The sequence below is a fragment of the Mustela nivalis genome (assembly GCF_964662115.1).
Source record: "Mustela nivalis genome assembly, contig: HAP1_SCAFFOLD_1736, whole genome shotgun sequence".
Classification (NCBI taxonomy): Eukaryota; Metazoa; Chordata; class Mammalia; order Carnivora; family Mustelidae; genus Mustela; species Mustela nivalis.
In genome coordinates, this window is record NW_028134928.1 from 23,932 (window position 1) to 47,786 (window position 23,855).

General features: G+C 41.5%; 1 protein-coding gene across 1 annotated transcript in view; it reads left to right on the plus strand.

Annotated features, from left to right (window-relative positions):
• Window positions 1–786: 786 nt before the first annotated feature.
• The window catches only part of LOC309858017 (A disintegrin and metalloproteinase with thrombospondin motifs 20-like), a gene marked incomplete at its 3' end in the record, with an annotated part of 73,877 nt that continues 50,808 nt past the window's right edge, over window positions 787–23,855 (plus strand). The window contains exons 1-3 of the mRNA XM_082750695.1: window positions 787–1,210; window positions 1,761–2,119; window positions 14,337–14,499. Coding sequence (XP_082606821.1) covers window positions 1,120–1,210; window positions 1,761–2,119; window positions 14,337–14,499 — 613 coding nt within the window. The remainder of the gene's footprint in view (window positions 1,211–1,760; window positions 2,120–14,336; window positions 14,500–23,855) is intronic.

Genomic DNA, 23,855 nt, shown 5'->3' on the forward strand with positions numbered 1-23,855 from the left:
TATCATAAAGAGACAATTGATACTGCAAAACTGCAGCAGAAAGTCTCATAAAATGACATGCAGATACAAGTTTTGTGGTGCTTGACGTTTCTATAATTTGGGGGTCCCTTTATATGAAAATAAGTACAAAGATGAATATTGGAAGGGAAAAAAATCACAAGTACGGGAACCGTGGAGACTGAGATCCTTTTCACCTCGAATTTCCTTAGACAACTGCCAGAAATTCAGCCCTAGAAGTGCTTGCTTGACTACAACCTCACATTCCCTTCCGCACCTACAATGCTCCTAAACTCCCAGCAACTCCTAGAACGCTCAGGGACCCTCGCCAATGAGACCTGGTCATTCAGCTTCATTGGAGTCATCCCCTGCCTACAGAAACTTCCCGCTGTAGCTTATTTTATCTTGCTTGATTGAGAAGTCTAAAATTACCGTGAAATATAAATAACAGAAACTTTCTAGCTGATGCTTTTCATTTCATTGTAAGAACTAACAACCTCACACACCTATCACCTGTCTGGACCTCGACCTCGCACAGCTTGTAGCAGTCTCGGGTTTTCCAGGTCCCGGAATGATGTCCCGCTGGCCCTCGGATTAGACACAGCACGCGGCTCTGCCAGCGCTGGAGCCCGCGGGGACCGCACTCCTCGGAGTTGGGGGCGGGCTGCACGCGGGAGGGCGAGCCCGGGCCGCGCCTCCTGCTGATTGGCCGGGTCCGGCCCCTAGAGGCGGGCTCTCCCCCGCGTTCGCCCGGCCTGGGGTGGCTATATTGGCACCGTTCCTGCTAGGTTGTGTTGCTTCCTCGCGTTGATCCGGACTTGGGGAGAAGGCGTCTGAGGACAGTGCGGGCGCAGGGAGCGGAGCGAGGCTGCCGAGAGCGAGCCGGGAGCTGTGGGGCTGCAGTGCGATGAAGCAGCGGCTCAGGGAGCGGAGGCTGGCGGTGTGGCGAGAGAGTCCGGCCCGGGGCCGGGACTGCTGCTCCGGAGGCTGCTGAGGCGCCGCGGCGGCCGGCGCAGAGCACGGCGGGCGAGAGGGAGGAGAGGCTGCGGAGCGCGGGGAAGCCGGGCTGGGCGGCCGGCGGCTCGGGTTGGCCTCCCCGGTTGGGATCCCCCGGGTGGAACCATGCGGGTGGCCAAGTGGCTGACGGGGCTGCTCTACCAGCTCTCGCTCTTCATCACCAGGTCTTGGGAAATTCACTTCCACCCCAGGCAAGGTAGGGTCACTGCGGGACGCCTCCAGCAGCGAGGTGGGGGCGAGGGGCCCGGGTGGGACAGGCGGGCGGAGTGGGGTGGGTGACTCAGCCCGGTTGTGAGGATCCTGGTCCTGCAGGGGCTCGCGGGACTCCGGGCTCAGCCAGCCCCATGCACCCCGAGAGGTTGCGGCCGCGCCGGGTTTCGAGGAATCGCGCGCGCGGAGTCGGGTCTCGCTCCCCGGACCACGCGGTGGGGGCGCGTGGGGGCAGAGAGGCGCGTGCGCCAGGACCGCACCGGTTGGCGGCTGGGAAGCAAAGAGGTTTGGGAGAAGGAGGTGGCTTGTTCTGGGCCGTGCGTGTCAGGGTCTTTGCTTGGGAAGGTTGGAGTAAGTCCGGGATGTGGGAAAGCCGAGCACGTGTGTGTGTATGTGTGTGCGCGCGCTCTCGCCAGCTTGTGTGCATTCGTCTCGCCTCCGGGTATATTGGGACCTGGGGCGTTTGGTTGAAGTTGGGGGTCGTGGAGTTGGAAACGCGTAGGGGGAGCTCAGTGGCCATGTTTCTCTGGTTGTAGAAGCCCTGGTAAGGACGCTGGTCTCCTACGAAGTGGTGACCCCCGCGCGGGTCAACGAGTTTGGCGAAGTGTTCCCTCAGAGCCACCACTTCAGCCGGAGGAAGCGCAGCTCGGAGGCTCTGGAGCCCGCGCCTTTCAGGACCCACTACCGGATCAGCGCCTACGGGCAGCTCTTCCAGCTGAACCTGAGCGCGGACGCGGCTTTCCTGGCGGCTGGCTACACCGAGGTGCACCTGGGAGCCCCGGCGCGCGGGGCGGAGCGCGGCGTGGTGCCTCCAGATCTCCGTCACTGCTTCTACCGAGGCCAGGTCAATGCTCGGGAGGATCACACAGCGGTCTTCAGCCTTTGTGGAGGACTGGTAAGTGCCCTCGGGCCCCTCGGCATTTTTCCTGGGATCCAGTTACAGGTTGTGTTAACGGAGTTGGCCAGTTGGGTTTTTCCAAGGTGATGGTTGGTGACCCCAGAGATGGGGCTGGGGTGGGGTTATCAGAGGGATTAATACCTCCATCAACCCAAGCTGGAGGCCACTCTTTCTTGCAATGGCGAGAGGGGTTTGGAGGATCCGTAGTCTACCTGCTGCAAAACTGACCCCTCTGTGCAAAGGCAGGGAGACTCCTGAAAATGTCAGATCTTGAGCGAGTGAATCAGGGAGTGGTCCTATGGGGCCTGTGCCACACGTGAAGTGCCTTTTTCAACAGGAGGTCAGTTGACTTCACTGACACACCAACTCCTGACCACTTAAGCAGACTCCCCTGAATTAAATCTGTTCCTTGAATTTAGAGTAAATGAATATACGTAAAACGAAAATCTCAAAAGGAAAAAGCTGGCTTTCTTGATAGTATGGGGATGGCCACAGAGACTGAATCGGCTCCTGTTCAAAAGGCACTATATCTGACAGTATCTGCGAGGACCTGGTGCCAGCAAGTGAGAAATGTTCATTGGAGTGACAGGAGTAAAAAATGGAGATTTTGTGTAGGGGTGGGGGTGGACCTTACTGTGGAGAGAGGAAATGAAATAAAATAGTGGGTTCTTTGTGTTTTGTTCATCTCCCTTGAAGGCAGAGGTTCTAATCTTTTTCCCCCTCCTTAACCATAAACTTCTTCAGTCTGGTGACACTTAAGACATATTTTAAATGTGTAAAATGTTAATTTGCTTCCTGTTAAGGACTAACAGTAATCAAAATGTTACAAATACTACAACTTAAGGTTTGATTACTTCATTAATGCACTAAGTGATCTGTTGGGGAGGAGTCTATTTACTGTGGTAGTGATAATGAGTATAAACTCTCCAGATAGCTATGTCAACTCTGATACAAAGGTATCTTACTTACTTACTTACTTACACAATGTCTGTGGTTTTTTACCTACAGTAATGATTAAAGGAAATCTTAAGTATCAGAAGTTAGTGAAAATAGGTCTAACACTTTGCCATCCAAGATTATGAAACCCGCAGTTTTAATAGTTAAATTAGATACTTCGTTAACTCCTGATTAAGGACCTGTTCAAGAAGAAACAACTAGGAGTTTGGTTACTGGGTTCTAACATTCAAATGAAATGCTTCCTCTAAGTTAACTGATGTAGGAACTGATGTAGGAGGTCTTCTTGGGTGTGAGTTTTGGGTCGTTACTAAATACATTTGGAAGGTCTTGCTTTTTTTTTTTTTTTTTTTTTCATGCTACTTTGAGCTATAGTTACATGGAATGCCTTGAACAATTTCCTTCCTCTCTGCTGTGTTATATGTAGAAAGTGTGCAACACCAGAATGGCAGAAACACTAGTATTTACACAGTCACTTATATCAAAGGAAAGAAAAATATTATTTTCTAGAACCTTTCAGAATGGTTAGCTCGTCTGGAAAAATCTAGATTTACTATCACAATTTGTCATGGTTAATGTTTTCTTGATTTAGTATTTCATGGCATGGAAAAACACTCCAGATGGAAAGCATTATTAGTGATATTTCTACTCATGTTGATGCATACTGCTGGTGTAGGTCAAATTATTCAGTGTCTCCTTTTTGAAATCAAGAAACAGTTGGAAATGGTTTTTAGGTCTTGACTGGAGTTTATCCTCACCTGTTACTGTGACAATTTGGATATAATTGTCTAAGGTATGCATTATTAATCTGACTCATGTATGTATTTTGCTTTTGAAAGATTTGTTGCCCTTATCAGACTGAACATCTTGAAAATTTATTTTATACCTATGTGTTTTAATTTCTTTGTAAGGCTGCATTGAGGACATCCATCATCGTAGAGATAGAAAATTTCCAGTAATACAACAATTACCAAGATCTAAGTATCTTTTAGTAGTGCGATCATGGCCAACCAGCAGTCTAAATTACTAATGAGATTAGTGACGTTTCTTTGACTTTCTCACTTTTGATATTTCCACCAGAACTGATATTAGCTATATGTTTATAACTGTGTATCTTCTAGCTACTGAATCAATCATTAACTTCCTTTAGAATAATGGTGTCCTCAAATAGCTGAACCTCTGGTAGGTTCTGCAGTCCATTTGTCATTATATGCAATTCTTCTCAGTCTCAGATTAGTCTTTAGATTTGGATAAAATTGTTGTATCAACAATCTGGACCAGCTGGATTGTTTGTAGATCAACTTTGATATAATGCCTGTGAAGTTACTATTGCTAATCTTCTAGCCCTGCTCTTTCTTGCTTCGGGACTAATGTTTGACTTTGTGTATGTGACCGTGATCTAGCTTTGACCTCTGCCAGTCCATTTAACATTAGGATTGACGTTTACTGAAGGACTGTTAGAGCCAAACTTAAAATTTAGAGTAGTTCTTTTTTCCTAGTTTTTTTTTTTTCCTGCTCTGTTTGTTTTTAATTATAAATGCATATAATTGTACTTACTTTTCCTGAATATATTGAAATGAGGATGTGATTCCTCTTTTTCTCCTGTTAATATTTATTGTCCCTTACATTGCTAGATTCAAGCATACATTGGCTACTGATGAAAACTGATCCCCAGCAAGCCGTGGTATTTGTCTTGAGGTCATTGTTTGGGAGGAAGGTAGAGTGATGATCCCTCAGTTGCTCTATCTGAATTCTAGGCCTAAGAACTTGTGGCCCCCTTTGCTCAGTTGAGGCTCCTGGGCATCTGTCCTGGGCTCTCACCGGTGCTGCCTCTCCCTGCGAGGTCTGGCTACACCACTTATGTGATCTGGCTGCTGCTGTGTTGTGCAGCCATTATCAGTTACTTTGCTTCTGCTGCCATACCTTCACCATGCAAGGTGGTATAGTGATGCTCTTGGTAACCTTCTAGAACCCTCTAAGGATCTGAAACCCTCTGTAGTATTTGAAAGTCAAGGGGGACTTAGTTCTTCCCTTGACCACATTCTGCCACACCTCTAACTTTGTGGGGGTCCCTTGCAAAGGGTCCCTTCCCTGAAACCCACTTAGCATGCTGAAGCACTTCTCTTGGCAGTTCCCTTAAACTAGCATGTCTTCTGCCTCTAGGATCTTCATCCTCAGTGGAGAAGTTGGCTCATGGACATCTTGGCATCTGTTTCTTATGTCTCCTGTGCCCCTTTTCTTCTGGAAATGCACGAAGTTCCCCTTCCACATCTTGTTTAGTTGATCAGTTCCTCTTCCATCTTCCACTTCAGGTAGCATCTGCCCTCTCTCTGCTGGCTACTGAGGAATGTCTATGTTAGAGGAAGGGAATGAAAACCAAAACGTTTTTGAAATATCTCTATGCACCCATTTTTAAAAAATTGACACTCAACATCAATTGGATTTAGTGGAATGCTAGTGTTTCTTTAACCCTAAGTATGCAAACTTTAATTTCTCTATAGTTATTTTTTTCCCATTCTTAAAAGTCTTGGTATTTACATATTTCACTAAATCACTGAACTTTGATTAGTAGCTTTCAGTGTTTTGGGCCCAGAACCAGAAGGGGCTAAGGGTCTGCCAGAAGTCTTGTTTCATATGTGTATAACTTTTGCTTTTCTGTTTAATTTCTCATAAGTATAACACAATTCAAACATGTCTAAACAGATTTATTCATTTTTAAAATCTACAGTAGATGTGAAATTGGAACTGAATCCTAAAGTTACTTGTAAGTCCTAACTTTTTTAGTCCATTGCTTCAACTCTCACAGAATGTATAGTTCTCAGGCCTTAATACCTCTATATCCAACTTTAAGCTTTGTTTTCATGGTCCTTTTCTCTATCTTCTCATAATGTTAGCACTGTTGCCAATGTAGAGGTCAGTATTTTTCTGAGCTGAATTTTGGGTGTATACTTGTCAGGATGGCATGTATAAATTAGAGGCTTTTCCCAACAGTGTCCACTAACCCTCTTCTCCTATTACCCAGTGGGTTCTCTTCTTCCAAAGGCCCTCAGGGACTAACCCCACTGCCTAGACTGTTAACTTCACTATTTCTTGGTGGGATTTGAAGCAATGCAGTCTTTTTGGTTGAACGAAACCGTTTCCAGATGTCATAAAACCAGACATTGCATCTGGCTAATACAGTGTTCTCATGCAGTCACGTGGAATGGTGCTGTGTCCTTTTTTGAAGTTTCTCATAACCATTCTGCAGCATGTCAGGCACTGATGCTCTGATTACTGAATTGGTTTAGTGACTTCTTGTTCAGTTGCCCTACGGTTATTTCCTATCTGCATCTTTACTGGTTTTTGTCTGCTGTAGGAAAATTTTCTAAACTTCCTATTTGCCCACAACTAGCACAGCCCTAGGTCATTACATAGGCCATTCTGATTCATAACTTTTTGTGGGAAAAAGTCATAAGGACCTCTTAGTTATTCATCTACTCGGCCAAGTACTCCAATACAAGGAAGAATTTCTTATGTTTCTTAAAATTCTGGTGTTAGTCTAGGTCCTCCAAGAAGCAGATGACAAGAGGGGGTTGTGTGTGCAAGCATTTTATTTAGGAGGAGTGTCCATGCCAGAGAAAATAGAGTGGTGAAATTTGAAACAGGGAGGACGAGAATGTTGGGTAGAGGCATCCAAGGCTGCTGGGGAGTCTAAGCAAGGTTCAGTAACGCTCACCCCAAGCCAAATTGGGCTGGGAGAAGAGTCTCCTGCCTAAGGATGAGGATACCCTTAGTATTGTCACACTCCACTACTAAGTGGGAGTAGCACTTGAGAGTAAGCTGGTTGGGCGGCAAACCATGATGGATTTCAAACCCTGATAGTTGGGGTCCTTGGCCAGTTATGCTTAGCATTCTCAAGACCACCACATACTGACACCAGGCCCACAGACATTTGAAGTTTATTGGATGCTATTAAGAGGAATATGGAAAGTGCTGTGTGAACTTTGAGGAAGGAGTAAGGGCATTGAGACCTGTGCTGGAAGTAGGACTCTCAACTGCACCTTTAAGGATGACTCCATGTGGATATGGGAAGTTGGGGATTCCTTAGGGCCCTGTGTAGCTGGAAAAGGGAGGGGGTTGGGAGGGGAGGATAAGGCAGACCTTACATTAAGGCCTGGACTCACTGTGAAAGAGCAAGGCTTGAGCTGGGATGGTGGGTTGGTTTCCTGTGCTGGGAGGGGCCTCCCTTAATGCAGTACTGTGAAAGGAGTAGGTGACTGAGAGTCACCAGAAGGACCACTCTTTTAGTGTACCATGGGAAGGGAAGAAGAAGCCTTTGAAGTAAAGTGGTTGCAGCAGTGAAGGGGGAGAGTGGGTGCCTATGGAAGCTATGCTGCTGTGGACCAGAGGTTCTCACCTGGTGACAGTATTGTCCCTTGGGATTCTTGGTGGTATTTGGAGACCATTTTGGCAATCATAACTGGGGGTGGGTGTGGTGGATGTTCTTAGCATATACTGGCTAGAGGAGACGGATGTTGCTAAACTTTCCCCAGTGCATAGAACAGCCAGGCCTACACAGATAACTCAACACATCAGGAGTTAACAGCCTCGTAGAAGCCCTGTAGAAGGCCCATTAGAATTTTGGACCCTAAAAGCAGATCAAAACGATTTTTGACTTACTTAAATGATTGTGTGATCCTGTGACCATTAACCAAGAAAGATAATGACAGAACAGGTGACAAGTAAGAGCTAATTCTAGAAACATGTGTTTGGTTCCAGAATAGGCTTATATATTATAATATTTTGGATTTATATTTACTTTGTCTAGAATGTCCTTTCTCTTAAACTCTTCATCATTCAGGGCACCTGGGTGGCTCCGTCGGTTAAGTGGGGAGCCTGCTTCCCTCTCCCTCGGCCTGCCTCTCTGCCTACTTGTGCTCTTTCTCTCTCTGTCAAATAAATAAATAAAATCTTAAAACAAACAAACAAAACAACAACAAAAAAAACCCTCTTCATCTTTTACATGAATTTTAAGCCTTTCCTTTTTCCCTGATCTTCTCTAAACTGAGCTGACCAGGCCTGCCTTTTGTTCCACTCCTGGATGATTCCTTATACATCATATATTGAATTGTGGCTGCTCATACTTCTATCTTATTTATAGATTTTAAGTGTGGGGATAATTGTAACACCCCGTACAGAACCTAGAAATGCTTGATACATGGATGAATGAGCTAAAGCAGCTTTTAATGTGCTAAGTAATTAGACTAGTTCTTTACATCAGTCATGCAATGCAAGAAAATTATTTTCACAATTTCAGTTGAAATACTGAAAAGTTGTGCATAGGTTAAGTCTTAGATATCCAAGCAGTGTCATTCATATGGGGTTATATTGCACCTTGTTATCTGAAGCTTTATTGTTTGGCTCCTACTTCCTGTTTTTTATAAAATATAATCAAGCTGGTCAATTCATACTACTCTTGAGGGGAAGAAGGATTATGTTCCAACAAATACTTAGAAAGCATTTATTATATCCTAGTCACTGTTAGATACTGGTGGTACAGTAATGTCATTATAAGGGCATTTGAATATTCACGAGCTACATGAATGCTTTATTACCACAGGAATAGCATGAAATTATGCTGGCTCTTGATTACCTTAGTCCAAAAGTGACACACTACTTCCATTTACATTATACTGAGGCCTGGTTCTACCCAGATGCAAAAGGCTGGAAAATGAGGCGCAAGTAATGGAGCAGGAAGAAGAGAGAATAGATAGTGTTGTTCACCACCAGTCTATACGACAGGCTGCCCTTTAATTCATGAATGTCCATTTGTTCTTTTCCCACACACCATAGTCATCTTCTCTCCGAGGAGACAACCTCGCAGAGGCACTGTCTTTGTCCCCAACCCTATATACAACGTGATTGCAACCCTAACCTTAAACTTCCTATGAAAAGAGGCATCTCTTAGTAACTGATTTATAGCAACCTTGGACCTTTTCTGCAGAGGGGCTGTGGAGACCTACTGCTATGGCAAGAGCGTTCCTTGATTCCCTTCCTTGATTCCTCTTTCTGGGAAGTCCAGTAACCAAGGCCTCTGGTTCTGCTCTGTGGGAGGGTCTAGCCCATCTTTCTCCATGGCTTCATCTAAGCTTCTGGGAGGATGCTCTCTGGCAGTGGGGATGGGGACAGTTTTCAGGAATGTTGAGGTAACCGAGGGTCTATGGATTATGTTACAACTAAAGCAGTCAAGGCTTCTTTAGCCTATGGTTTCTTTGACGACTTAATACCTCAAAAACTTTGTTGACTTCTGATGGCAGATCAAGTTTTCTTAATTGCTTCAAGTCAGTTTTCTGCAGGAGTTGCCAAAGTCTCAAAGGCATTTATGTTAAATCTGAGTGCTAAGAATCTCCTACTGCAAAGCAAAATAGTGGATTCTCACCTCACCGATAAGCTCAGTAGAAGTCCGGCTGTACTAAAGTAGAACAAAACTACAGTGTATGCTGAACTTTAGGAAAAAACACAATGGGCGACATGAAAATGAAGAATATTTGCCTAAATAATCAAAGAGTGCATATGTTAATTATAAATTGTAAGAAACTAAAAACCATGCTGTAAATATGACATGGTCTGGCAGGTGTATGTCCTAGGCACATGTCCTTCTAGATGCTACATATTTTCAAGTAACCTTGACTTAGAGTATTCAACAATAGATCATGAAAATATTTCCATTATGCACCTACAAAACCGTTCTGAATGATTTCTTTCAAGTTCTTACTTGTTCTAATGATCTTAGGTTTTATGTCTCCAGGTATTTCAGTAAGGAATCGAGAGAGGGGTCGCCTGGTTGGCTCAGTGGGTTAAAGCCTCTGCCTTTGGCTCCGGTCATGATCCCAGGGTCCTGGGATCGAGCCCCACATTGGGTTCTCTGCTCAGCAGGGAGCCTGCCCCCCCCCCTGCTTCCTGCCTCTCTGCCTTCTTGTGATCTCTGTCTGTCAAATAAATAAATAAAATCTTAAAGAAAGAAAGAAATCCGGAGAGACTGTCCTGAGAACCACTCCCTAGGTCCCCAAGAATGTTGACCATTCTCTCCACTTTGAGTGAGTTCTTATAGCTTCAAAAACACCTCTCTGCCTTCACGAAAGAGAAATATTACAGAATTTATTCCTTGTTATTGATGTTGCTGGGACACTAGTTGCATCAGACTCCCTTGGCTACCTATGGCTTAGGTGGATGACTTCACAGTCCTTTTCCTGATCCTGATGAGCAAAGATTGGTGAGAGTGGTCTCTTTGGGGAGCGGGGAGTGGTGGTGGGGAAGTACAGGCAGTGCGTTTTCTCTTTATTACCTCCTCTCATTTTCCTCCTGGAGATCCGGAGTTGTCCTATGGATAGGGGAATAAGGAATGCTGCTAGAGGAAAAGACCCCTCTTCTTGAAAACCTTAGAATTTTCTACTTCAGGCTTGTGGAAACAACTAGATATTCTTCATACTGTTGATCATTCAGTGCGTGCTTATGTGTAATACGCTATTTCCTAGGCTTGATCAGTGGTGTTATAATAAACTATCTGGGAGAAAAACCTTCTGCATCAAATGGAAAATCCCAAAGAAAAATGACTCTGCATTCCTCTTCATGATCTTTCATTACATAATAATCACAGTCTACCTAAGGGGAAAAGGGTGGTTGTCACCTCTGTGTTTTGGGGGGAGAATCTTTCATCCCATTTCAAAATCATTGACATTTTAGCATATTGCTTTTCTCAAGAAATTGGGTGGATTTATTTCTATTTTGTTGTACAAGTCATGGAATTGAGAATCCAATGTGAAGTGACTGGCCCAAGTTTCTGTAAGTGCAAATACAGTACTCCTGATCAGGTTCCTATTATAAATAAGATTAAACTGATTCTCAGTATATGACTAATGAAGAATTACCACCATGAAGACTGAAATACTTAATTACTGGTGATCCACCCCTGAAATTAAAATCCAATTTTATTAAAAAAAAATCCAATTTTATTAATTGCTGAGAGCAATTTTTAGTAAAATTCTCAGTAGAGGCTCTAATTGCTTCACTCAGACATTATTTTTTAATGTTGTAGTTGCCAATGTTCATGTGATAACTGGAAATGATTTGGGAAAAGCATCCAAACAGTTTATATATTTTACTTATTTTTTCTCTAATGAAATCTGAGTACATTATTGGTTGTGGTTACAGTACATGTGTTTGCCATGTATTTGGAAAAGAGTATATATAAATGCCACAATATGAAGTCACATTTTGGAAAAACAATTACATATATAAAAATACTCAAAACATAAAAATTTTGACTTAAGAGAATAAATTGGAACCAGTTGTATGTATAATCACTTACTGCCTTTCAGTACAGCTCGGCAAATAGATCATTGCTCCAATAACTAGGAAACCCTTTCCCAAGTGAAAACTATTTTTGCTGCTTTTAATAGTCGTCAAAAGAAAGTGTTTGGAATTTGATTGGCATTTCTCATGAATCAAATTGCAGTGGCCCTCTGCAGATAGGTTTCTAAAAATATGGCATCATCTAAATATAATTCTGTGAACCACCTGTTTTAAGTCCTCAAATTTCTTACCAGGTTCTTTTCCAAGCTAAAAAAAAAGAAAAATGCATCCTTAAGAGCCTTTAGGCAAAGCTATAATACTTTTACTTGAACAGAAAGTCCTCTGCAATGGGGTAGATTATAGAAAAAAATGATGGAAGTAACATAAGTTCTTCATTGATAAATACAGAGGAGTCACTTTGAAGACAAATTATTCTTAAATTAAGTATTCTAAAACATAAGGTTCTTGTTGAAGAAAAGTCTTTCAGTTATAAAGGCCATATTCTTAGTAGGCTACAGTGTTCTAGCACAATGTAAAAGGAGGTTCTGATAGACTCCAGATAGAGCTATTCTCATTGTCCCTGTGGGAATTCAAGTTTGACCCCTGTGTAGTCTTATTGGAGTGTTATGATAAAAACCCCTCATTATTAGATCTTTTTTTTTTCTTTTATCCAAAAAGCATATAAAAATTTCCAAGATCTTCAGCATAGTGTGGGAAAAGTAGTTTTGTATTCAAAGTAGTTTTGTAGATGCATTTAGATAGGTAATAAGTCACCTCATGTCTATCTTTTACCAAGATCCTATCACATTTCCCTTCTTCAGCATGCGTTTTAAAAAATGTGGAAAGCAATTTTTCCATGGGTTCGTTTACTCAGGTTTCAAAAATAGTCTCTTTGTTATTGGTAAGCATAATTGAAATTATTTTTTCTGGGAAACCACAAGGAGGTATAATTTCATTATATATTGAAAATAAGTGATTTTTAGTTATAGTTGGAAAATGGGAACTGGTAGAATTAGATATGCTAGAGCAAATTTCTTACCAGGTTCCTTTCCAAGCTAAAAAAAAGAAAAATGCATCCTTAAGAGCCTTTAGGCAAAGCTATAATACTTTCACTGGAAGAGTATCCAAGAAATAATTGGAGGTCTTTTGTACACTACATGGAATGTTTATTCTTTGTAACCACAGGATAGTCTACTGCATGGCTGTACCATAGTTTATGGAAATACACATGATCAGTGGTCTTGGAATTGGGTCTGTCTGCAGTTTTAACATTTCTGGAGTCATTTTGGTAAATCCTATTTTTACCAGAAAATTATCTCTCATAAATTCTCCCTCACTGTCTCTGTCTTTCTGCTTTCCTCAGACATTGGCATCTTGTCATCTGTCACTTCCAACAGATGTCATTTCTGTCACTATAAATCAGGTTCTGTTACTTCTCTTCAAATTTCCAGCCTTTATCTTAGAACTGCTAGTATTTTTTTTTTTTTTTTTGGCCACCATCTAGAACACACAATATTACTAAATTAAACTTCCTACCTTTATAGTCTTTTTAAAAATAGTTGATCCTTAGTCTTATTCATTAATTTAACATTTTACACCAACATCTGGTATGTGGCAGGCATGAGAGGCATTCAAAGAAGAGTATAGGCAAAAGCTCTGCTCTCATGGAGCTTATATTTTAGTGGAGAGCATCAGACAAATATGAGGTAGTGATAAGTGCTTTGAAGAAAAATGAAACTGGGTAAAAGGGATAGATCTAGGAGGTGGGGTGACATTTTATATAGGGTGATGAATGTCAAGCAGAAACCTGAAGTAAGTGCTAGAAGAGCCAATGGGGAGAAGTGCTTGAAGCAGAAGTTTAAGTGCAGAAGTCCTGAGGTAGGCATTTCCTTGTCCTATCTGAGAAATATCTGAGGCACCAGAAGCTCTAGAATGAGCTAAGGTGGAAGTGGGAGAAGTCACAGTTGTTGGTCACCTGTGTGTTTGGAAGGACAGTGGAGGAAGGGACGGGCACCTCAGGACATTACAGACTATTGTAAGGACTTTGGCTTTTACTGAATGACTTAGTCTTGTTTGTTTTTTGAGTGACATGATCTAGACTTGAGAAATTACTGTGACTCCTCCATAGAGACTAGACTAAAGGGTTGTTGGTTCACACAGGAAACAGAATGTGAGGTTAGATCATGGATGTGGTAGTAAAACTTGGCAGAAATGGTTGGATTTCAGTTTTCTTGAAGGTTCAGCCACCAGGATTTGCAGATGAACTGAATGTGGGATGTTAGTGTGGGCACAAGAGCCCATTCTTGATTTCTCTAAGATCTTTTGGCCTGAACCATTGGAATAATACTGTTGCCATTTACTGACATAGGGACCATTGAAGAATAGGGTGGTTTGGACTGAAAATCAAGAGTTTGGCTTTGGATGTATTCAGGTTGAGAATTCTACTAGTTTTGTAAATGGAGATGTTCAAACACAAGTTAGATAGTGGATTCTGGAATTCAGAAGGTAGGTCTTTGTGAAAACTCCTCACTGGCTCCTCATTGCTTCCAAATTCTAAATTGATCACCTTTAATATTTCTTATCTGACCCTAGACAATCTTAAGTTTTGTTTCTCACTCGCCGCCTTATATAGACCAAGCCAAACAGACTTTCTTATTACTAGAAGGTGCTAGATTTTTTGCCATTTCAATGTCGTTACTTATGCCATTATTTATACCTGGAATGCCAGTCCTCTCTATTAGAACACTGTCTAGGCTTCATGACTCCATACCCAAGAGCGTGAAAGGAATCATGGAAAGGAAATGGTCTAGTCAGTGGATGACATTTAGTGAACAGACTTCTGGAGGTCCTGCTTCTGTGTGCTCACTTTAACCTGTGGCACTGCATGCTTTCCCTTGGTGACCAAGTTAATTATTTTCTTTGTTTTCAGATGGGAACTTTTAAAGCACATGATGGTGAATATTTCTTAGAACCTATAATGAAGGCAGATGGGAGTGAACATGAAGATGATCATAACAAGCCACATCTCATATACAGACAGGAATTAAAGAGCAATTATTTTCTGCAATCTCACAAGCCTTGTGAAGTTTCAGGTAAACTATGAAGTAAAAGTTTCTGGTAAAATTATACTATTTTAGTATTTCCATAAGTTACAATTTGACACACCTTCCTTAAATATTTAAGTATGATATTTTAAACACATTTTCTTGACCCATAAGGGCCCATTAGAAGTGTTTGTAGGCAATTTTGTAAACTAAATTCAGATCCAAAAACGTATGTGGTATGAGATTTGTAGCAAATAATCCTAAACTTTTTACTTCAGTCGGTTAGTCACACTAGTGTGCTTTTTCTTAGCAGAATTTTAGATAATTGAACAAGCTAAGTCACAATAACCTGTTGTTCAATTTTGTACCCTTTCAGCTTTAAATGTAAAGAAACCCTTTTATAGTTGTCTCACTCTTGCTTAGCCTTGTGTTTGAGGTTTACGTTGGTGTGTACAGAAGTTCATTCTTCATTGCTCTGCAGCATTGAGTACATTACAGTTCATCTACCATTTTCCTATTGATCAACTTTTGGGTTATTTGCAGTTTGTCATTATTATAAACAATGCTGCTGTGAATTTTCTTGTCCCCATCCACTGTGTTTGAGGTTCTCCTAAGTATACACATAGATAGTAGAGAATTCCACGTTGTTTTGTAAAATGGCCTTTATGAGTTTATTACTTCTACCAACATGATGTATATTTTTTTTTTCCTACAAAATTCAAACTAAAGATTTATAATGGATTCGAAGGTAGGAATCCTAGGTATCTATAGAGTATAAATCTGTTGCTGGTAAAATATTTGTGCATTGAAGTCCCAGTAAGAGTTGTGTCCATGTACGTACATGAATCTTCATATCCTTGTCATTCTCTGAAGAATGGAGAAAGGCACCTGCAGTTATCATCAAAGTACAAAATCTAGACAAAGGAGTGGGATTAGAAAGGATTTATTTGAGATTGTAGGTGTCCATAAACTATAGTTCCCAACACTGCAATGCCATCTGTTTTGGGATATAATGATATGTAGGCCTTTGAAGGTTTTCTCTGGGAATGCACTTCTTAACCTTTGCTATTATAAGAGTGCCATTTTGGAGTGGTTCTCACTGTGTCTAAGGCCGTGTTTTAAATCTATTGACATAATAGATGCCTTTCTTATGCTTTTAATATGAGCATAAGGGTTTCATTTTTATGGCTTCAAAGAAAACACAAATGGGTACAGCTTCACAATAGAATTCTACAGAAGGCAGCTTATGCTTGTTCTGATCTACCATTCGGGAGCAGCTTGTTTAATGAATTGTTTAGCTTCTTAAGAAGAAAACCACCAAGTAGACACTCTGAATGCATAAATGTTTCACATAATGATATGCAGGGTTTTGCATTCACACTCGGTGTTCATTATCAGAAGGAGAATGGTACAAGAAAAGCCAGAGTCTTTTTGTTTAAAAAAAATTTTATACTAAAGATTTATTATAAAAAACACACAAAAAATAAAAAGCGATAGAATTTTGTTTTTTAATCACAATCTACTTTTCCACAACATTTAATTACTGAAACATTGAAGGCAGTATCCATTCTTTTCAATTCTTAAAGTGCCTTCAATTTTAAGTATAATTAACATACATATCTTTAATCACAAAGCAATCAATTAATGGCCTAAATAATTAGCTGCTAATCATCATTTTGTTAGTAAAAATGGAGAGTTGTGAATGTAATTAGTAAAATGTTATCAAAGGCTTTTTCTTCCCTGATTCACACACTATTCAGAAATACTTGCAGGATCTTATATTCTATAGGTGAACATTCATGAGAACCTCTCCAGATGGGTTGGCTTAAAGATTTAGCATATGGACCAAAAGGTTAAGTGGAAAAGGAAAAATCATTTTTTCCATACGTCTGTTGATCGTCTTAATTCATTATGACCCTAAAATGTTGCCATTCATAGCAGCTTCAGCCTTGATGAATTAGGTTGTTTTCAACATCAGATTTTACCATGTGCCCCGAGGTCGTACAAATTATATTTGGTGACCAAACCTGGCTGCTGTGGATACCAGGCTCCCAGGTGGACCTCAGACATGGTAAAATTGAGTAGAAATCGCAAAGCACAGAACCCACAAAATGAGCAAACAACCTCCACAGCCCCGCAACACTACCACCATCTACCCTAACAAAACTAAAACCTTAAAATGGGGAACCTCTGAAAATGTTCACAGGAATGAAGAAATCTTCTGGATATGAAGTATAGTTTTAATGCTTATCCTTCAAAATAGAGCAGACCGGGTCTGTGTTTCTCAGACCCAGTAAGCCCTGCTCCCTTTCTTCCACTGCAACTCTGTCCCTCTTGTCTCCATGTCATGGGGTTAGGAACCTAAAACACGTGTTCTATTAAACGGGACTTGACATGAGTGAAAATGTAAGGTCATTCAATGGGTTTTAGATGATGCTGGCCAGCTTTAAAGTTTCTGTGCTTTTCCTAGTTTTTTCTACATTTATTCTTTCTTGGTCTTTGAGTCCCTAACATGTGCAAAGGATTGTACTGGGTAAGACTTGAGTGATTCACTTCATTCAGGTTCTCAAAGCCCAGTGGGTGTAAAAGAGCACAAGAACAGAAATCACAAAACAACCAAGGCTGCCCTGTGTTAGAAGCAATATTGTATGCAGCTCAAGAGGCTGAGAACAACTGCTCTGGGTTTTTACCAAAGAGGTGATATTTAAAAACCACTTAATCTCCATCCTGAAGGCTTTCTCAGCATTTTCTAAGCAAAATAAAAAGGGTGATCCTAGAGGGGGACTTGCATTAAAAAGGTACCCAGGGTTTGTTTTGATCAAGGATGGTAAAGGGACAGACATGGAGATCACTGCCTTGGAAAGCATTTGCTTATAATTTGCCAGCAATGGGGACCTGCCCCATGACAAGCCATGGGGGGAAGCATCTGGGTTGGTCAGGAGGCAGAAAGGAGTGTGGGGAAAGGAGTAGGCAAAAGGCTTTTTGACTGCAGGGGTGGGAAGTTGGTAGGGGGCCAAGGCCTCTATTGGGCAGAACCAAAACCTACTGGGGTTTGTAGTTGGATGATTTTTAATGGTTTTAGTGTGCCTGTGAAGACGAGTGTGTTGGCAGACATAAGCACTGCGCTGTCTGGTCCTGCAGTTGAAGGTCAAATCAGGAATTATTTAACTCATAAACGTTAGAACGGGCCTGTAGAGAAGAGGCGGATGGCACGGCCATGCTCAGAGTCCTGACGGCTGTGAAGAGCATGGGAAGTAGGGGAGATAGGGCTCGCAGGCACACAGATGCGGAACTGAAGGGACTGTTGGATTTTGTAGGCTATCCTGCAGGCATGGAGGAGACAGTTTTAAAGCAGAGACTTCCTATGATCTTTTAAGGTATCGCTCAGTGGGCAGCTTTTTTTTTTTTTTTTAAGATAATTTTGGATTTGAAGGAGAAGAGACTGAAGGCCAAGGGACTGAGTCACAGCAGCTGAATTGTCAGCAGAGGATTTGAATGCCAAGTATAGTGCACTAAAAAGGGTAAATTGAAGATAATTTCCTTAAAGCTTTTTCCTCAGCTTTGAGATGGTATAGCTTATTCTGTGTGCAATCCATGTGGATAACATTCCTGTGAACATATGAGAATTCTAATAAATTTCATGTACATGCTGATTAAATCTTTAAATGGGAAATAATCCGTATCCTTTGGGGGGAATATGGATGTCTTTGGGGGCCTCAATTGACTTGGGAAACGGGGAGTCCGGGAAAGCGTTCTACTGGCTTTGAGACCCTACCTTTTGGGTCTTAACCTAGGGTAGGTAGAAAATGGTTAATTTAATGTTTCAGTAAAGGTCAGGTGTCTAGGTTTCTAACTTCAGTAGCTCACAGCTGTAGGGACCAGGCAGTTACAGGACATGAGTAAAGTGAGGTGTCAATAGGATCCTGAGGGAGACTCCAGGACACAGAGTCATGCTTCTGACAAAAGATGCACAGGAAATGTGGGACCAGTATTACCAGATCTTTTGTATTTTTATAATTTGAAAATCTAAGATTTTTGTGTGGGGGGTGGGGATGGGGAAGAAACACAAGAGCTATGTTTGGCTGCTTAGCCACCTGTTTATAAAATCTCTGGCCAAGGTCTCTGACCATGGCCAATATTTTGAGCTAATAAACTTGTTAATGGTGTTTTTAAGAGTCAACTTAAAATGGTGTTGTTAATGGTGTTTTATTTAAGAGTCAGCTCAAGCTTCTAAATCCATAAATAACTACAGAGAACTCACTCTTCTGCTCACCCTTTACTAAAACTACTCTCAAAGATGACTTATGGCCTACTTGGCAAAAGCAATAATCTCACCATTAATGCATTTTTAGGGACTATTTCTCACTATTGATTGACTTTTTTAGATTTGAGAGAGTACTGAGTGGGGGGAGGGGCAGAGGGAGAGACTCAAGCAGGTTTCCCCCTGAGCATGGAGCCTGATGTGGGTCTCAGTCTTACAACCCTGAAATCATGATGTGAGCTTAAATCTAGAGTCAGACACTCAACTGACTAAGCCACCCAGGCTTAGTCAACCTATTGATTGACTCTTCATGTATTTGTCCTATACCTTTGGCTTCTTTGACCCAATATGCTTCTACCTTGGCTTCTTTCTTCCCATGTCTCTTCTTGCTGGTTACTACTCTCCCATCTTCTAAGTTAAGTAATTTTTAGAAGTGCTTTTTGTTGCAACCATCTTAGACCTTTTTTAATAGTCTTCATTATTTTTTTTTCTACTTCCCTAATTAAAGGATACACCCTTTAAATATTAACTCTAGCTTGTTAAGATTAAATCTCGGGCCTACAGTTGTCCATTCCTCCTTTTTTGTTGGGTGTCTCAGTGGCACTTGGATTCAGTACATCTAAATCTTGAAGCCTCCACTCTCTTCCACCTCCCTTTCCATCTGTACCCATCCCCACCAAAGAAGACTTTTTTTGGGTGGTGGAGAGGTCCAAATTTATTTAAATTGAAACACCTGCTATAATGGAAACCTAGCAAGTGTTACTTTTTAAAAAATTTTTTTTAAAGATTGATTTTTTTTGACACAGAGAGAGATCACAAGTAGGCAGAGAGGCAGGCAGAGAGAGAGAGAGAGGAAGCAGGTTCCCTTCTGAGCAGAGAGTTCGATTCGGGGCCGATCCCAGGACCCTGGGACCATGACCTGAGCCAAAAGCAGAGGCTGTAACCCACTGAGCCACCCAGGCACCCTGCAAGTGTTACTTTTAAAGTCCTATTATCTAGAGAAGTAGTATATTGGGATAACAGATTATCTGCCTCAGCCATTCACATCTCCCTTTTGCTTTGTTAACTTTTGTACACCTTAGGATATTTTCTTAAGTAGTTATTTTTTAGTCTTATTAGTAATGTTCTTAAGTTTTATCCCCAAAGAAAAATCCTGGATTGTGAAATTTGACCCATTAAAGTTTTGATAATTGTTAATCTTCTGCAATACAGCTGCCTAATACAGATTATGAAAAATGCTTTTCATGGTCCTCTAATTGGAGACTAAGATCTGCCAGTGTCTTGAATATAATTGTGTCAAAGTACTTTAAATCAGTTAAAATTTTATTTCCTTCCATGGTTTGTAAAATAAGAGCTTCTCATTTGTTGCTGGTTTTAGTTCTTTTTTTTTTATTAAAAAATTTGGTTTTAATTAATGTATAATGTATTATTTGTTTCAGGAGTCCAGGTCTGTGAATCGTCAGGCTTACACACTTCACAGCACTCACCGTAGCACATACCCTCCCCAGCGTCCATCACGTAGCCACCCCGTCCCTCCCATCCTCCTCTCCTCCTCTCCTCCGGCAACCCTCAGTTTCCTGAGGTTAAGAGTTTCTTTCATTTGTTTTCGTTTTGTTTTTACTCCTATAACCTATTCTGGTTCATCTGATTATCAGATCTGCTGAGGCGGGACTGAGACTATTAACCCTTTGAAATATACTGTGCATTTGTTTGTCTGTTCTACCTCCATGAAGAACTTTTCCATCTTGGCTCTAGATTAGTGTACTTCCTGTTTTTGAAATTCCTAGGTAAGGTTTCCAGCCAACTTGGTAAAGTGCAACTTGGTAGGTAAAGTTCCTGTGAGTTTTCCCTTGACAGCAATGTCAGCCTCCCCTGCTTGAACTAGATCCATTACCACTTACCCTCCTGGCAGTGTTTGCCAGTGATCTACCAGTGATCTACCACCTTCTATGTCCTTTGGCTTGTTTCATATCTTGCCAGTTAGTCTTCAGCCAATTTTCCTTAATCTTTTCCTTCCATACCATTTCAAATTTATAAAAACAAAACAAACAAAAAACCTGCTTTAGTCTAAATAGTTGATTTAAATACTTAGGATGTTCTTCATTTATACAAATAAAAATGTGATTAAAAAATGTGATTGGAGTCATTCATTTTTAGGTCTTTCACTAATAGTACATTCTTAGACTCTTGCTTTATTGAAAATTGCTATTAAATTGTTTTATAATTAGCATCTTAATTACTTTCTTGTGGTTATGTATCTGCTTATAATTTTGTAAGATTAAGAATGCAGTCTCTGGAATCTCGAGCTATGGAATGTCTCACAATTTAGGGGCTCTATTGTTCTGCGTGTAATTAACACTGTCTTGCATTGTTCTTAAATTTGTTATATACCTCTGCTGTCCCACCTTTTTAAAGATTTTGTTTGTTCTCAAAGTAAAAGGTGGCATTTTATTCCACTTTTTTACGTTCTTCACAGAACTAATACATTATATATGTAATAACTGCAGCACAAAAAGGTGAGGAATTACTAGTACCCAAATAACCTTTCTGCTCAGTCAGGTGTGTAAGACGAGGTTCATTCAGAAGATGATGTGGGGCCTCATACGAAGATGTAATTCAGATGGGGAAGTCAGAGAAGGCTTACTGGAAAAATACCTTCTTATCTGAGGCCCAAAAGTGAGCAGGAGTTGGTCAAGAGAAAGAGGGTAAAAAGTATTCCAATTGGAAGGAACAGCATGTGCAAATGTCTGGAGAGGAGACAGTGCTTGAACCACTTTGGGAGCTAAAAGTAGTGAAGTGTGGGATATCAGGAGATGGCAAGATGACATCCTGCTGTGAAGGGAAGGAGGAACAAGCTAATGAAGGTATCGGTAAGCCTTGTTAAGGGATTTGGGCTTTAAACTCAGCTATCCAGTGAGTACTGGGAGTCCTTTGACCCCAGTATTTAAAACTAAGGTCCTGGTATAGGGTCTGGTTACTTTACTTGACCTGACTTGGCTTGGACCGTTTGCTGTTACTGGTAGCAGAGCTGTAATCAGCCAGACCCACCCTGCTTGTGGGGTCAGGATGATGCAACTGGAATCACAGGCTGAGTAAGGGGAAGGGGCAGGATTAGGTACCCACATTGAAACTGGGGACTGTTCGAGGAATAGATGCTGGGTAGAGGAAACAAGAATGTGCACCAACAGGTGAATAGTTGTGATTATTGTTAGGAAAATTGAGCTACGTTGAGCACTACCAAAGGAGATAACTGAGACATGGGAAGTCAGAATGAAGGATATTCTTGATATTAGTAGATCAACAGCTACACTTCATTTGTGCTGAGAAGTGCAATGGAGGGAGGACCAAGGTACTAGTCACTAACATACAGGCTATGTGAAAGGACCAGTAATAGTGTGAAACTGGTTAGAGTTTTACGTTAACTCCCTTTTCTATTGCTGTATCCAGTAATTGTGTGTCTATTTTAGCAAATTGGGATAATTCCCTGGGCTTTTTGGGACACACATTCCTCAGCATTTTATTTGAGGGATGGGGACAGCACCAACCGGAAGGCCAAGGGTAATATTCAGGTTATGGTTTTCAAAATCTGATCTTGCAACAGCAGCTAGAAATTTCTGAATTCTCATTAGTATATCCTCTACTCGTCCTGGAGCCCCCAGTTCATAGCATTGAGCTGGGAAGAAAATCGATGGTGTAGGGTCAACAGTCTGTCCTGTTTCCCACCTCCTGGTGGGCTGGGAGCAGAAGGAAGGCAAGAGGAGTGCCGTGGTAAGACCTGTGCAGGTCTTGCCTGCTCCACATGTATACGTGAAGAAAAAAGCGAAGGGGAGATTCTTTTCTTGTTCTGCATTAATAACTCTGGAGGCTGAGACCTCAACCTTGCCCCAACATGGATTTGTTTATTCATTTGTTCCTTCATTTGTAAAATATTTATTGAGTATCTCCTTCACGGAAGCTACAAAGGTGCTGGGGCCTGTTTAACATGTCCCACAACCAGTCTGTACAAGTATGGGAGGGAGAGAGGTGGTAGGGGATGAAGTCACAGAGGTAGTAGGAGGCTAGACTGAGTACTTAATGGGTGGATCCACGTTGTGGGGCCTGAAGACTAAACAGATTGGGGGGTGCTTTATGAAAAATTAGGAATGCAAGATCTCTAGGATTCTTTTCAAGGCCTTGGAAAGGGATTTTCTAAAGCAAGAGACCAGAAGTTTGACCTGTTTTTGGTTCATGGTGAATCCACCCCAACACATAGGACATTATAAATCATAACAAGGATTTTGTTCTAATACTGGAAAGATTTTGAACAGGAGAGGGATTGGATCAGCCTACATTTTAAAGGGATCACGCAGACTGGTAAATGGAAACAAGACCAGGAGAACAAGGGAAAGGCAGGGAGGGTTAGGATACTGCAGTTGTTATGCTGAGCAATGATGAGGTCTTGGATGTAGAGTGTAGCCATAAAGTTAGAAGTAGCCTCATGCAGTGTACATTTTTTTTTTTTTTTGTACATTTTGATGGTCAAGCTGACAACTGGGGTTGGGGGTGAGTGTTGAAAGTAAGAGTGGTCAGATTAAGTAGTGTTTTGGCTTTTTCTTTCTTTCTTTCTTTTTTTTTAAATTTTGCCTGAACAAATGGAAGGATAGAGTTTTCATTTACTGAGAATGGGAAGACTGTGGGAACTACAGGTTTAGGAACGAATATCACGAGTTTTTGTTTGTTTGTTTGGTTGGTTGGTTTTTGGATATTTTGGGTTTGAGCGATCAATTAGATGTCCAGAAGGAGACAAGGATAAGGTAAATTAGAAGGTTGGTAAGGGGGTCTGGACTTGAAAAAACAGGAATTAAGAGTGTCCTATATTCTAAGGCTAGATGAAAGCACCTAGGGAATAGACTAGAATACAGAGGAGAGAGTCCAAGAACTGAACTGCGGGGCAAGCCGGTGTTCAGCACTTGGGGAGGGGAGTATTAAACTAGGAAAATTTAAGAGGCCAGGATGATAGTACGAGGACAGGAATGTGTGCCCCCAAATCATGTGAAGACTTCTCAAAAAGGTAGGACAGGGGGACGCCTGGGTGGCTCAGTTGGTTAAGCAGCTGCCTTCGGCTCAGGTCATGATCCCAGCATCCTGGGATCGAGTCCCACAT